The sequence below is a fragment of the Chenopodium quinoa genome, unplaced genomic scaffold, assembly GCF_001683475.1.
Source record: "Chenopodium quinoa cultivar QQ74 unplaced genomic scaffold, ASM168347v1, whole genome shotgun sequence".
In the NCBI taxonomy this organism is placed as follows: domain Eukaryota; kingdom Viridiplantae; phylum Streptophyta; class Magnoliopsida; order Caryophyllales; family Amaranthaceae; genus Chenopodium; species Chenopodium quinoa.
Window position 1 is genome coordinate 2,828,576 of NW_018743199.1, and position 16,562 is coordinate 2,845,137.

Consider the following 16,562-nt stretch of genomic DNA (forward strand, 5'->3'; position numbering starts at 1 on the left):
ATTATCCGTTAAATGTATTTATTGTAATATATAATTGATGCAGGAATATGGTGGAGACGGAAATGATTACAGTGAGATATTTGGACATGATGGTCCATTCGAAGAAGCTCAACAGGCGATTGATTGGGCAAAACAGGTTGCAATTGCAGCTGGATTTTGCTTGGTAGTAGCAACTCATAAATCTCAACGGGATGGTAGAATGGATCGCATTTTGAGATGTGACCGTTATTGCAAAAGAGAAGAAAGAGATTTTCGTACAGCCACTCGGTTTGACACAAAGCGGAAAGGTTGTGGGTGTGAGTTCAGAGTAAAGGTTTGACAACTACGGAGTCGTGCCGGTTGGGAAGTGATAGGTTACTCTAAATGGGGGTTATATCAAAATTTAAATATAATAACAACAAATAAAACTTAATGCTCTATAAATAAAATACAATATCAAAATTTAAATATAATAACAACCAATCCACGAACGGTTATATCAAAATTTAAAAACAGCACTAATAATATGTTTAAGTTGGAAGCTAAAAGAACAATCTAAAATGTTACAATTTTACAACATAATGTCCAACATAATGCTCTATAAATAAAATACAATAACCATCAGTAATCCCTCCTCGACGACGACTCCCACTGCGCAAGGGTCTGTTCCAGACTATCAACAACAGCTCTCCCTGTTGCACTCATGCTGTCCTTCTCAAGAGAGAGTTTCTGAACGTCTTGCATTATCTTTCCCATCCACTGCATACAACAAAAAACAAAAGATGAAATACAATAACAACAAATAAAACTTAATTAAAAGACAACGATAAATATAATAAAAGACATACCGCTTCCGTGGCAGTAGGCGGTGGCACATAATCATCATCGCTGTGGTCGAGATCAGCGATCAACCTCGGGTGCGAATACCGGTTGAACCATTCCATGTAGTAATGGTCACACATGGGAGTAACCCCAGAGGGCGGCCGCTGCAACTCCGATGTCCATAATCGAGCCACCATCGGAAACTGGTCCCACGTCCCGGTCATGATATCCGGCCATTCCACGACGTACTCCCTCGACGATGCAGGTCGGACCGCCTTCATCGGGCACGCCGGGGGAGGAGGGACAACTTGGACAAATCCAAGCTGGCGAAGACAACGCTGGGGCATGTACGCCTCGACGATGTCACGATACTGAATGAGTCCCGTGTACAGGGTCCTGGGTACCCTAACACTAGGGTTCGGGCCGAAAGGCATCCAGTTCACCTGTACAATTACAACATATAAAATATAATACCATGAATATAATATGTGCAAATAATAAAATGTAGACTCTATAAATAAACGTTACCTCTAAGGGGGACAACCTGTCCAGCAATAACCGTATCGATCTGAGGCGGTCAACGGACTTCTTCTCCGAGCGCGGACTCCACGCACAAGCACGCGACATCCCCTCATCAATAGGAACTGGGTCACGATGTGGTCGCAATGCAGGAAAGTACTCGTATATCCAAGTCTGCAATAGAGTCAGACACCCAATGATACCTGCCGCGTCAGCCCGACTCGCAAATCCTAGTTGGCGATACAAATACGCCAACGTAGCCGATCCCCAGGAAAACTGGCCTACACTGTCGGGGTCACACGCCTCTACGATGTCGCGTGGCCTGAGCTTGTTTCCGCCGCTCTTATCCGGAAACAAGGTACATCCGAGGAGTAGAAAAACATAAGCACTCAGTTGTGCGTCGGGCGTCCTACGTGCACTCGGGTACAAACACCGCTGCAACACGGATGCGATCTTCACACCTCCGTGTTCCCAAACACCTAGCGCCTCGGTGTACAGTGCAGCCCTGTCCACCGCCAACAACTCCGCCAGCGAATCTGCCTGATCCGCATCAGCCACAGCACAAAGTCGTTTACCCTCAACACGAATCCCCAGAATGGCCTCGACGTCATGTAACATGATCGTCATCTCACCGAACGGAAGGTGAAAAGAGTTTGTATCCGGCTGCCATCGCTCAATGAAAGCCGTGATCAGCGTACTGTCAATCTTATCGTGCATGGTGGCAAGAACGTGCTTCACCCCAGTGCCCTCCAGTCGCTCGAACATCTCGCTCTCCGCCGGCCAGGCCTCAGCCCATGTACGCAAAAAACTACAAGTCTTTTCCCGGGTATGACATTTCAACAACCCCGTAACTGAAGGCCTCTCCTGGTCCTCCCAAATACGGGCAGCTATGTGTCCTAGAAAGCTAGGAATCACACTCCCGTCAACAGGCCCACCGGGCACCTCACTCCTAACAACCCAAGAATCATTACCCGCCCTCGACCGTTTCCTGCTTGCCCCAGATACAGTGGACGCAGATGATGTGCCAGATCTACTAACAAACCTACCACCCCTACCCTTACGCACCTCCACCATATGCGTCTCGTACATGTCATCAACCCTCTGACTGAATGGACCGTAATCATCATACGGTCCACTGCCATCGTCCACATCCTCATCCTCATCTGCGCCCTCCTCCTGCTCCTCCTCCTGGTCACCCTCCTCAGCATCATCATCGTCATCGTCATCCTCATCCCGACGGTGGATCCGTTCTCTACGAACTGAGGCCGAAATACCACGGGATCTGACATGTCTATGCTCCGACCTCTCCACTGAATAATTTCTACTAAGAAGCTCTATATTCTTCCCCCCACCATGACGACCCTACACAAAATTTTAAAATATATAAACATACAAAAATTTATACGATAAATAATCATCATCGCAAATCAAATACACTAAAAACATACAAATAATAGTAAACAAAATATAAACGTAGAAAAAATACAACGAAATTGAAAAAAATTATAAAAATAAACAACAAAATTTAAAAACAATTCAAAATTATATTACAAAAAAAAAAAAAAATTAAAACAATTTTTTAAAAAAATTAAAAAAATAATAAAAAAAAAATGGGGGGGGGCGCCCTGGCTGGACGCCCAGCCGGCGGCGGTGGCGCCAGATGCAGACGCCGCCACCAGTTGGCTGGCGCCTGGGCTGGACGCCACAGCCACGGCTGCGGCGCCTAGACTAAACGCCACAACCGTGGCGGTGGCGTCCAGCCCAGGCGCCAGCCAACTGGTGGCGGCGTCTGCATCTGGCGCCACCACCGCCGGCTGGGCGTCCAGCCAGGGCGCCCCGCCGCGTTCACGGCGGTTTTCCCCTTTTTTTTTTAAACAAAATATACCTTTCCTCCTTGGGACATCCTTCCCTCCGCCGCCGCCGCCACTTCCTTGCCTTGCCGCCTCGACATTGCCGTTATTTTGAATTTTTTTTTTTTAGAGAGGTTGAAAGAAGATGAGCAATTAGAGTGTGAGTGATGAGAGTGTGAGTGTTTTTTTTTAAGGTCAAGGGCAATTTTGGGAAACCAAGTGAATTTTGTGGGCTTTATGTAGTAATTTGTGGGCGATGTTTAACAAATCCCAAAAATCGTGTACAACTCATAGTTTGAGCCATTAGCATTAAGTTAGGTGCCTTGATAAGAAATATCTACACCAATTCGACTACTTTATAATTTAAAAGGAATTTTAAAATGAAACCAAATCAGGTTGTATCACAAAAACCTATAAAATCTAATGTCATAATCTTAATGTCCTTGAATATACTAGACTAATTAAGGGTCTGTTTTCATTGACCGAACTCAGCTAAACTGAACTGAACTAAATTGAGCTTTCACACCACCTATAAATCTAAATTAAAAGGAACTCAGCTTATTCTTTCTCTCTTACTATCTAAACCTTGCTTTTACAAACACAATTTCGCATTCATAAGTTCTAGACACACCTAGCCAAGTTCGAAGTTGCTTTCGCCCTCAACGTGAAACGTTGATACTTTCTGAGGGTTTGGTCCCAAATCCCTATTTCAATTATTTAATTTAATTATTTGTTTTAATATTTTATCGAAGTTTACTAACGAGTGTATTTTGTTATTAGAATTAGAGGTACGAGGCATCAAAGTAAATAATTAGCTTACATCCATTCTTTTAGAAAGCGTACTTAGATTTAATTAATTGCTAGTATTATGTTAGGATGCTTTAATTTTAATGCTTTCTAGTATCATGTTTAGGGTGCTTCCTATCATTTCTGGTATCATGCTAGTATCATGTTAGGATTAAATAAAGCTTTAATCTTTATTATTTAGTGACATACTAGGGTTTGTTATTAATCATGTTAGTATCATGTCTAGGATTCTTGCTATTAATATTATGCTTTGATGAGATTATGATTGTGATGATGATGATTGTTGTGTTAAATTATTTCATAATTGTGATTGAGATTATTTCATGAAATAATTTGTCAATTAACAAATGTCATAAGACTTTGTAGCAATGTCAATTCACTTATTGACATGTAGAATGTAGATCAGAATCTAAGACAACACAAGGTTTTTGAATCAAAATAACCCATAGGGATGTCTCACACTCTCTCCCTTCCAGAGGACTTGCTCATGGGCTTCTCTATGCCATTAGCTTTGAAATTGCAAACTTTGAGTCCAAGTTTTTCACTTTTTGTAAGAGCAGGCAAAATTAAGTTAATAATCAAGAGTACCTTTCACTTGATCTTGGCTTCCTAATTCTTAACAGGCTAAATACTTCACCACAACAGATTTGAACTATGCACTTCTCTCTTCCTATTTTAGGTACACTACATACTCTAATACTCAGTGACGACAACTTTCAATTCTTGCTTGAACTAAGAAAAAGTGGATGTGTCAGAATTCTTCAATAGTAGTTCAAGAACACTTCATAACCTTGAGTTTAACACCAACATATTGGTATCTTCCTGAATCAATAGACAATGCTATTCAAGTCTGTGGAACCCCTAGCTAATATCTACATTGTAAGTTGTTAAATTTATTTCTTGTTTTTTTTTGTTTAATTGAAGAACGAAGAACAAATTGTTTTCGTGTATAGTGGTGGTTTCGTACTTTCGTGGGTGGGTAGTGGTGGTTTTGTGGATGGGTAGTGGTGATTTCGTGGTTCTTGGTTCTAGATCTAGTTTCGTTGGTGATTTAGGTTGGTAGTGGTTCATTGGTGGTGGTTGTTGTTGGTGGTAGTTTTTTGTTGGTGGTGGGTAAGGGGTTACTTGATCCGGTCAGGGGTAATTAGGTGGTCCGGTCAGGGGTTACTAAGTCGGCGGTCAAGGGTTACTTGGGGTTACCAGGTCAGTTAGGGGTTACTTAGGGTTACTAGGTCGGTCAGGGGTTACTAGGTCAGTCAGGGGTTACTTTGTCAAGGGTTACTAAGTTAGTCAGGGGTTACTTTTGTCTTGGGGTTACTTTGTCTAGGAGTTACTTTGTCATTTGCTGATTTAGCACCAGAATCGCACTGATAACTAAGTTGTTTGTGATAAAAAGCTTTATAATTTTGTACGTTATGCTACTACATATAATTCTTGAAATTCTTGTTCCTGAGTTTAACTCCAGTAGCAGCAGCAACAACCACTAGACAATTAATCTACTTATGTTAGCTATTATGAGATGCATAATATGAATACCACTTCTTAGTTGTCATAATAGTATATGGATTGTGTTAGGATTGGAGAGCTCAGACACAAAAGCAGCAGATGAAGCTTTTCAATTTTTGATGTAGGTGGACTTGTAGGCATGGATTTCTTGCCAGATCATCTATAATTATTATCCTCGCAGCTAGAAAATACTGATAATATTTTATATTAAATCGAGATAATGCCACTAGATTTAAGGCACCGGTTTGAACCGCTGCCTATGTGGGGGGTGCCAAATACCCCCCTTTTTAGCACCGGTTAAAACCAATGTCATATATATACCCAATTAGGCACCGGTTAACCGGTGCCAAAAATGAACCAAAATATTTATTTCATTGGTTTTGGCACCGGTTACCGGTGCCAAAACTGCCTTTTTTTTTTTTTTTTTTTTTTTTTTTTTTTTTTTTTTTGCCTTTTTTCACTTAAAAATTAAATCAACTAAAATAAATTAGAACATCAAACTATAAATTAGAACAAGCGCAAAAGACAATGAAATATAACAATATATTAAACTGTTATTGTACAATACAAAAAAAATACAATGAATTATAATCATACAATAAAATTCAACATTAAATAGATATTGAAAAATACAAATAAAAAATTACAACATCAAAAACAATAATCCAAAATCAAAGTTTTGAATCCTTGTGCATCTAACACCTGCATCAATTAAAACCCAGAAATCAATAAAACTCACAAAAAAAATGCAAAAAAAAACCCAGAAAACTCATGCATCACTTGTGAACTTAGAATATAATGTACGAACTCAAAAATCAAAATAATTTAATAAATAAATAACCAAAAAAACCAAAAAAAATCGAAACACAATTAACCACAAAATTTTTGAATGTGTTTTAAATCCCAAAATTTTCGAAGATCAATTAACCCCAAAATTTCGAAAAGCAATTAAACCCCAAAATTTTCGAAGATCAATTAACCCCAAAAATTTTGAAATCAATTATTCCCAAAAATTTTCGAAATCAATTAAACTCAGAACCCAGAAAAATCAATTAAACACAAAATTTTCGAAATCAATTAAACTCATAACCCAGAAAAATCAATTTCGAAAATCAATTAAACGCAAAAAAAATTCAAAATCAATTTTGAAAACAATTAAACTCAGAACCCAGAAAAATCAATTAAAATTATTCCCAAAATTTTCGAAATCAATTAAACTCAGAACCCAGAAAAATCAATTAAAATTATTCCCAAAATTTTCGAAATCAATTAAACTCAGAACCCAGAAAAATTAATTTCGAAAATCAATTAAACGAAAATCAAAATCGAAAACAAAATATATTAAAATCTAATAAACAAAAATCGAAAAAAAATCAAAATTGAAAACGGAAAAAAAAAAAACCCAGAAATCGAAAACAAAAAAATCGAAATTGCTATCGAAATAAAAACTCAGAAATCGAAAAAAATAAATCTATTAAAATCGAGTTAAAAAAAAAAACCAGAAATCAACAAAAATAAATCAAAATCGCAAAAAAAAAACCTAAAGTGAAATCGGAAAAAAAAAAACCCAGAAATTGAGGGAGAAGGAGACGTGTTCATGGTGTTGCATGTGCTCGTGGTGGTCTCCGTGGTGGGCTTGAAGGAGAAGGAGACGTGGTAGGGAGAAGGAGGAGATGAGAAAGAGTGGTGAGCGAAAGAGGAGGAGAGGAGAAGAGGAGAGAGAGAGAAGGAAATAGGAGAAGATTAAAGCGGCTCGAATGAGAAATAGGGTTTGGGGGGTTTATATATGGGCGGGTTTTTTTTTTAATAATAAAGTTTAAGCGGTTTTTTTTAAAATTAAGGACCGGTTCAATTGGCACCGGTTCAAACCGGTGCCCTTTTAGTTTTTGGCACTGGTTTGGTCTGAACCTGTGCCTTTTATATTTGTGTAAAATTGCGCCCAAATATGAGTCGGTATAGGACACCGGTTTGGCCTGAACCGGTGCCTTTATGGGGTGCCTTATTGTATTTTTCTACTAGTGATTTTCTGAACTCACTGATGTAGTGGCTGGTAGAAAATCCTCAATATCTGGATGTTCCATTCTCTATGGGTGGTGACGGATACTCTGGAATCATTATTCCACTGGTCACACAATTGTCTAGTGGTTAGAGTTAAACTCAGGATCAATTGTCCATTTTCTCGCCTTTTTGCTCTGTTTCTTGGGGAGGTGTGAAGGCTTAGTGGTTCCCCAAAATTAATCATCATTATAATTTGGCAGACTTTTGTATTTAATTTTTTTTTTCAATTACTTGTATAAAACCTGTTGCAGCAAGTAAATGGCCGGAAAACGGAGCTCAGTTAATGGTACCCAATTTGCAACTTCCCAAAGTTGGGTACCCAATTTGCAACAATTGTCATACTTTAGTACCCAACTTTTATATTTACTCAAAAAAAAAAAAAATGCTGCAATTAGATCCAACATATAATATGTACAACGTTGGAGTGGTTTAAATGTAAACACAGGTGGCTACAAGGCCCATTTCCCTATAATAATTTTCTTGTGTTCATACATGAATGTAAGTATCATCAATACCGAAAACCATGTTTTAAACATCAACAAGCAAGTATGAACAAGCAAACACTAAAATTCAAGGTATCATAACATCGGAATGATCAATGACACAAGTTTGATTCGATCGATATAATCACTTTCCAATTTCAGTTCAATATCATAGCAAGGAGTCAAAGACTTTCATCAAACATTTGATATGCAATTCACAATACTCGCAAACACATCAATTACCAATTTACTACCATCAATTTCTCATCAAGCAACAAAGAGCAAAGATAAAAGTTGTAATTATTAAAAATCCAGTTCCTAATTTACCATATTGAAATTGGATAGAACGTTCATCTGTTCCTTTTAGCAGCTTCTTTTACTTCAGATTCACGTTTTTTTCGTCAACTCCTCTACAAAAACATAAATACATAATAATTAAAAAAAAATCAGTAGAAAACGCTGAAATCAATAAATGAAGACAAAAATATAATGTATTATAGACAAAAATACATGCTGCAATACTGAGTACTAAATTAATATAGAAAATTTTAACACAATTTAATGGTTCTAAGTTTCAACAATCTAATCTAAATACAGCTAAAATTTATGAGATTCAACCATTAAAGTAATCCAAATAATATTTATACATCAATACACTCCATAATAACATAATATGTTGATACCAAATGTCCCTAAACTTAAAATAGCAGCTAGATTGGTTATCTTTAATGTATTTTTTCATGTCAATAACATGCAATCATTAGGTTAACCCTAAACCTATTTAGTCTATGTTGGTTGAATTTTAATGCAGAAATAAAACTATTATTTGCGATTACTTGATTAAAAATCATATTAGCTTAAACTAGATTTCAAGTACAAATTCCTTTTAAACCTGCAGAAAAGTCGTGATTAAGCAAAAGCAATAAATATATATCAAGTAACATGATATTATTAAATTATATATAGGTTATTCGTCAATTAACAAATTACATGAAATAATTTGTAAATCTTCAAATTACATTTCATTGCTTTTAAGTCTTATTAAAAGATGGAAAACAGTCATAGTATTAATATAATAATATTTCCTTTGTTTTCTTAAGTTGACACATTTTATTAGTCACATTTCTTAAAGTTGACACAATACGTATGCAGCAACATTTGAAATTGAAAGAATTTGGTTTTTCAAAGTAGAATAAATTGCTCCTAAACTAGATAAAGTTTTTTCTACCAAGTTAGCAATTGCAAATGAGAGGCTCAATTTTCTCAGTGATTAGCATGTTAGTTTAACTTCTTAATGAAATAATTTATAAGAATAAAGACACAATTATAAGATATAGGAGTTTGTTTGCTAATATCTTTAAATACTATACTACTCTTTAAGACTTTAACAACTTTATTTTTTTTTTTTTTTTTTTTTTTTTTTGAGGGGAATAAAACTTGCATTATATTGTACTTTTTAAAACAATAATAATAGAAAATTTTAAGGAAAATTTGCCGATTACTACCGCAAATTTTTTTAAAATGTTGCGATTACTACCAAACCCCCATTAAACCCAACTATGACGTCATTTTATCACTTTAACCCATGGTTAAAACCCTTAACCATGACGTCATTATATCCCTAATCCATTTTCTTTTTTTGTGGGGGTTGGTTAAAGCCCTTACCATGGTCAAACAAGGGTTAAAGGGATATAATGACGTCATAGTTGGGTTTAATGGGGGTTTGTAATAATCGCAACATCTTAAAAATTTTTGCGGTAGTAATTCACAACTTTTTTAATTTGTGGTAATAATTTACAAAGTGTATTAACTTGCGGTAGTAATTGACAAATTATCCAAAATTTAAAAGGAGCAATTTTAATTTCTAGAAGAAAACTACATCACCAAACTTCTTTTTCTTTCAATTATATTACATTTGAGTAACAAATAGTATTCTGGGATTTGAAGTAAAAAATCATCAAGATTTTAGGTGCTGTGAAATTTACTTACATAACACCCAAATTCAAAATTTTAACATAAAAATAGCTGTAGTTTCTTTAAGCTACGGAAAGAAATCATACTATTGATTTATCAAATGAAAAACATAATCACCTGAGATCTCATTGTATAATTTGTGCATTGATAATCGCAATAATAAAAATGTTCGATTAGTTGCAATCATAATAAGAGATGTTCTGAAGTAGCGTTATCAGTTTAAGGGATTTGGATAGACATCACTCTCATTTGTTAGTTACTATTGAGTTGCCTCCACTCACAAAAAGACTTGCGTGGACCTGGTCCACAATAATATTATTGTGGACCCGAGGTCTATACACACGCAACTGACATTATATGGAACATAGTGACATTATTTTTAACATAGTAACCTTATTTTTACTATTACAACGTTTAATAATATTGTGAACTTGAAATACGACGCTATTATCCTAATTTTAACATAGTAGCCTTTATTATTCATATTGATCAGTATATAAAATATTTCATTACAAAAATAACCACTTAGGCCTATATATAACCAAAATGATTTTTATTTCAACATAGTGACTTTTTTTTTAATTATAGTGACCCCTTTTTTATTAATAAAACAACCATACTTTCTCTAATGTTAGTGGTCCACAATAAATTAGTGTGAACCAGGTCCATTTAAGAATTTGTACTCCACTCATCGTCACTGTAAATGGCAACTAAAAAAATCAACAATACACAAAGAACGCCCCTAAATTGGGGTTACCATTTAAAAAATACTTGTACAAAGTAATAAACACTTAAATTACTAAATCAAAAAGGATAATACAGATCAAAATTTAGAATCAGATTTTGGATGTCACTCTACTACTTTTGTTCAGGACCTCTGCTGTGTCAAAATCCACAATTGCATTGGCAGCTCAGATAGTCGGCCACCACGTTTCTTAGATTGCTCCATAGTCACATGCTCAGCTAAACATTTGTAAAATCGGAGAACAGGCAACATTTCTTTCTCAGCCTTGAGGAATAAGTCCTTCTCATTGGTCAATCCGCTCGTGAAATGATCTTCACGGTATGGACCATTATTACTTATGCAGAATTAGTCTTCTTCAATCCAGCAAATCATCGGCTCCCATTAACCTTGCATACTCATCCTCACCAATAGTACCTTTTTTCAACTTCTTCAAAAGCCGGTACTCCCGAGTTAAGTCATCTACATCTTCCTTAGTCTGAACAGCACGTCTTTTCTTTGCTGTTGTCTTCTTCATTGCAGCAGTCTTATTTGGGGCAGGTTTGTGCTTTAGTGTTTTTCGATTCTGGTTTACTTCTGACTGTTTCTCCAGCAAATTCTTTTTTCTTTGTTTCTCACGAGATTTATCCCTAAAAGAAGACCATGATTCTTTAAAGTATTAAAAATATACGTAGTATTATAATTTACATTAGAATTCCAATTTCTTTGAAAGGTTCTTACTTAAATTTGATCTCCTGTAACTTCACACCCTCAACTGGAGTGAAACCTTCTGTTGACAGTCCGTGAAGCTTTACTTCTGACATTAAAGGTAGCTGCAATAAACCATACCCCATCCCCAACTTTCCATACTCCAGTTCTTTCCACCTATAATTCATGAGAATTTCGCTTTTGTCAGTCTCTCAATATGAAGTAATTGCGGAAATAATTATCACAGTACATGAAGTTGCAGCATGACCTGAATATATAAGAGCAATGATGCTCCTTATATGCACGGATGAAAGAGACGTAGGCTTTTTGTCCTTTCTGCACAACATCACGATCCTTTATTGCAACAGACCTGATCTGAAATGAAGTTTGATAAGAGTATAGAAATATTAGCATCAACATGACCACACATGCAGCCATCAAAACGACACTTCAAGTTCAAAGAGCAATATTACCCACCTGGGGAACGACATCAGGACCATTAGAGCACTCCCTTTTCTGAAGAGGCACCCTCCTTATCCGCAGAAATTCAACATATGATTCTTCCTGTACATGTTATAACAATATATCAGTGTTCACAAACAGGCGGTAAAATTTGAACATTGAAATTTGGAGCTCCAAAGTCAGCCACAATATGGAACATTAAGTCTTAAAACTACCTTGGGCAACAGAAAGACAACAGCACTTCCCTCTTTCCCCATGCGAGCAGTTCGTCCAACTCTATGATTAAATACGTTTGGATCTTGTGGGGGATCAAACTGCAAACATAGAACAAAATAATTGGAATTTTTAGATATATTTAAAGATATAAAGTCTTTGTACTAAAAATTGATTTAGCCTTGATTTCCAATCACTGCTTCCATCAGCAAGCATCATAGGATCATTACTTGATTTCATCATAATAATAGAAAATTCAGTATATAATCATAACATAAAAACTTCAGCAAAGTGAAAGAAAGTTCAACTTATAATAGTAGTAACATCCATTAATGCGATAATAATGTTACCTGCAAAACACAGTCAACGCCTGGTATGTCCAATCCACGAGCAGCAACATCAGTACAAAGAAGAACACCACTTGAAAGACCCGTAAATGATTCTGAAGCTTTTTTTCTAGCACTCTAAAGGCCATATGAATATCAATCAGTATGAAACTATAAAAGCATAATGATCCAACTACAAACATATCATCTAAATCGTACCTGTTTCATTTTCCCATGAATAGGAATTATTGAATGACCTTTCAGTACAGTAAGTTGTGGAAGCACAACTCCCCAGTAATCAACACAAGCGCAAGTCATAAAGAAGCTGCACAAGTATAGACAAAAATACATCAACCATTTTATATTGTATTTGAAGAAGTTTATGCAAACAATTAGATGCTACGTATAAAGAATCACTTGTGACCCACATTATAATCTTTTTGGATTTGTATTTGACAAGAAGGTCGACAAGCTCCGATGACTTCCTGTCTGCCTCACACTCCAGATACTACATAACAGGAAAGAGAGATCACCAATGCCAAGAAAAATGTCAGAAGAATACAATTATCATAAATATAATTCGTTCTTAGCTAGTGGGTATGTTCAGGTCAACGTTAGCACAAAAATAAAAACATAACTTGTTTTGAGTTTGGGGAAAAATACAGCAATAGACATAGCATACAAGGCTAATAATTTGCAAATCAAAATTATATTAGCAAGGTTTAAATGAGATTTGAGCATGAACTCATACACTCACAGCAATCAAACAACACACATTTTAGCATTTCAAGAATTTAGGTCACAGGATCAAGACACATTTGCATTATTATACATGTTAACTATAGTGTTAAAAGGAGTAAAGTCCAATGTTCCTACGTTGCCAGAAAACCAATGACCAGCATTTGCATGTATATATGTGCATGCATATATAATACACTGGGCCTGAAGGCAAATTGTTTCCGGATGGCCAATTTCAATGACAGCTCACTTATCCCCACCCATCAACAATGCTAAGAGCGCAATGCTCTCATCAAAAACTAGTATTTTAGGGGCAACTCTGCAAGTACCTTCCAAATTCTTAGCTAAGCAGAAAAAAGAGCTACCCTGCTGAATACTTCTACAGATGAGTACACTCATCATCCAGACCCGAGAGACTATGAAAATGGAAGCTCAAGCCAGGCAAGATTAGGACTTTATGACATAGCTATCTAATCAGACCAATGATCAAGCATAGATAACCACCACTGATCAGGACATTATGAGCTCTCAAGAGCACAGACAAAACAAGACTAAAGGAAAAATTTGGCAAGCATGAAACTGTGAAAGTATGATCCATGCAAAGGTCTCAAACATCTAATAAAGACATGCTGAGCTCTATGAATCAAAATACCTCAATATGAAGGCCCGAGGGTATTTTTGAAATGTTCGCTGTTGCAGTTGCACGAACTTCAACCCTCACAGGATTCCTTAACCCAGCTTTAGAAAGCTCCTCAACTGCCTCCGTTTGAGTGGCAGAAAACAAACCAGTTCTACGAATCTTTGGTAAGCGCGATATTATTTTATTAATGTCCTTTTGAAAACCCAAATCCAAAAGCCTGTCTGCCTCGTCCAGAATCAAAACCTGTACACGAAGACAATAAATTATGGAATGTACTCAGATAAGCAACACTTACAAGAACCCACACTATAGCAGTCTATACAGAACCCTCCCCCACCCCACACCCCACCCCCAAAAAATAGAAGACGATCAAGAAATTCAACTATGGTCCTGTGGTCCAAGACACGCCTGAACAAGTTCATATTAACACACGTAAAATATACCTCAAGGTCACGAAATTCCAAGACATCTACACGTTCCATGATGTCAAACAACCTTCCTGGTGTCCCAATCAATACATTTGCCCCGTCCTCCTCTATCTTTCTCAAATCTGTTTTAATATCCCCTCCTCCAACAAGAAGCATTGGCTTGACATTTGAAAGTGTTGATATAAAAGGCAGGGCAACATTATATATTTGTGATGACAACTCCCTAATCGGAGAAATAATTATTCCTAACACCTGCAAGACAGTAATTGATAAGCACTAGAGTAAGCCTATTTCATATATTGATACACAAATACAGGGAAGTGAGGGCCTAATTCCATCATTCATTTCAGCTAACAGCTAAATTAAAGAGTTTAATATAAAGCTAACAATTTAATACCAAAAAATTTTCCTGCTGAAGTCACTAACAAAAAACAATCAGACCAATTTAACCTTAACTGTGGTAGCTGCCCATTTTCAATAAACCTTTAAATAGCTAATAGTCTAATTTCCCCATTACCTTTTGTAATTAATTAAGACAAGAATCTGACAAGAAAAAGGAGGGGGGGGGGGGAAAGCAAAAGCAAAAAAGACAATTCCAAATAACAAATTTTGTGACATGCACTTCCTTCATATCAAATACTTGAAACAATTTGACTAACAGTCTAACACACTTGCCCCAGCACAAGTTTGAACATAAATACTTCGCATATACAATTATGTATTAGAGAAGAAGGGGGAAAAAAAAAGAAGCGATATTTAGATTGAGACTAATTCAACAATATATGACACGATAACATTTGGTCTTTATATTCTAGTAAGACAAAGTTAATCCATAATTAGTGTAAAAGTCAAACTATTGGTTGAACAAATGTAGTCACACTAAGAGAAATTAGCAAGCCTTCAATTAAACATAGGCGACAATGGCTTACTCCACAATTATACAATAACACAAAGTTATGAGTTAAAGGGACTCAACAACAACAAAAAACAAGACTCAACCTATGAGTTATGAATCTTATGATCCGGCAAAAGAAGCTGCTTGACATGCATCATCTGCTAGAAGCTCATATAAGTTCTGCACTGACCACCCCACCAGTTCAAAATCATTGCAAGGAAGCTCCAATTGCTTTATATGTTCAAATGTATGAGTGCATAAATAACAAGCATTAACAAATTACTTCATATAAATGTTCATTTCATTCATATTCTATCATCCCAATTCAAACATTAAAGAAATCATCCAATCAAACACTGCTTTGAACATTGAAATGTATGAGGACATAAACAACTAGCATTAACAAATTGCTATTCATATCATTCACACCCCATCATCACTACTCAAACATTAAAGCAAACATCTTCAATTAGCAAAATTTTAATTACTTACTAACTCAAATACGAAGTACTATCATATTCCAATCAAACATTCACAACCAACCCCACTAAATCAAAAATGCAATTACACTACATAAATCACTAAAAAAAGAAAAACCCATATAAGATTACAGAATATAAACTGCAAAAATCCAAAAAGAGGGAGAAAGAAACAAACTTGATGGGGTTTAGGAGAAGGGTTAGACCGACGAAGAATTTCAACAAGTGGGACAACAAAAGCAAGGGTTTTTCCTGAACCGGTGGCGGCATCGACGGCGACATCTTTGTAGGTGCAAAGTAAAGGGATAGTGGCGGCTTGAACCGGAGTACAGTAGTGAAAACCACCTTGATGAAGAGCTTCGATAACCGGTTCAGAGAGAGGCGGTTTAAGGTCAGAGAAAAGGGTGTTTGTCAACGCCTTGTTTGTGTTGATTTCCGCCGTCGTCTCCATTCTTTCTTTGTGTTCCGGTTTGTGTTGTTCGGCTGCTCAAACAACGAATTAAGACTGTAGAGGGTTTTGGTTTAGTTATGGGGAATTTTTTTAGTTGCATTTTTTAATTTGCTTTTTTTTTTTTTTTTTTTTTTTTTTTGGGGGTTAAATTCAGTAAATATAAGTTTATTTTATTTGATTAATTTTTGAACAAATTGGAAAATTCTAAATTGTACTCACCTGTTAATTTTATGTTAATATTTTATAATTATAAAAATAATTGAAAAATTTTATAGTTCATCAAAGAGAAAATTTAAAAAATTGTGACACCTAATAGAAGCCTACAGTAAGCATCCTTTAGCATCGCTCACCATTGTACACATCCTTATATTGAGGCTAAGATTGCATTGTGCATCAATGTATCTTGACTTAATTTACTTGCATTAGAGACCAACATTGAAGCTAAAGAGAAGCTCGAAATTACAATGTTTGTTTAACACTTTGTTTTCTTTGTTTACCATACTA

At 36.0% G+C, this 16,562-nt stretch overlaps 1 protein-coding gene across 1 annotated transcript; it reads right to left on the minus strand.

The window, feature by feature from the left end:
- Positions 1–10,688: 10,688 nt before the first annotated feature.
- LOC110733494 (DEAD-box ATP-dependent RNA helicase 18-like) lies at positions 10,689–16,153 on the minus strand. Its single transcript, XM_021913553.1, has 11 exons — positions 15,786–16,153; positions 14,249–14,485; positions 13,818–14,048; positions 12,856–12,935; positions 12,647–12,752; positions 12,452–12,565; positions 12,104–12,202; positions 11,904–11,990; positions 11,695–11,801; positions 11,460–11,603; positions 10,689–11,368 (listed from the first exon to the last, which is right to left on the minus strand). The coding sequence occupies exons 1-11, from the start codon at positions 16,056–16,058 to the stop codon at positions 11,098–11,100; spliced, it is 1,749 nt and encodes a 582-aa protein (XP_021769245.1). The 5' UTR covers positions 16,059–16,153; the 3' UTR covers positions 10,689–11,097.
- Between the last annotated feature and the right edge of the window lie 409 nt (positions 16,154–16,562).

Bases quoted from the DNA above. Each gene is read 5' to 3' on its own strand.
- LOC110733494 (XM_021913553.1), bottom strand. From the start codon at position 16,058: ATGGAGACGACGGCGGAAATCAACACAAACAAGGCGTTGACAAACACC. The intron at 12,936-13,817 runs GTATTTTGATTC...CCTGTTATGTAG, and splicing joins CCTCGGGCCTTCATATTGAG to TATCTGGAGTGTGAGGCAGA. The intron at 11,369-11,459 runs GTAAGAACCTTT...GTCTTCTTTTAG, and splicing joins TTACAGGAGATCAAATTTAA to GGATAAATCTCGTGAGAAAC.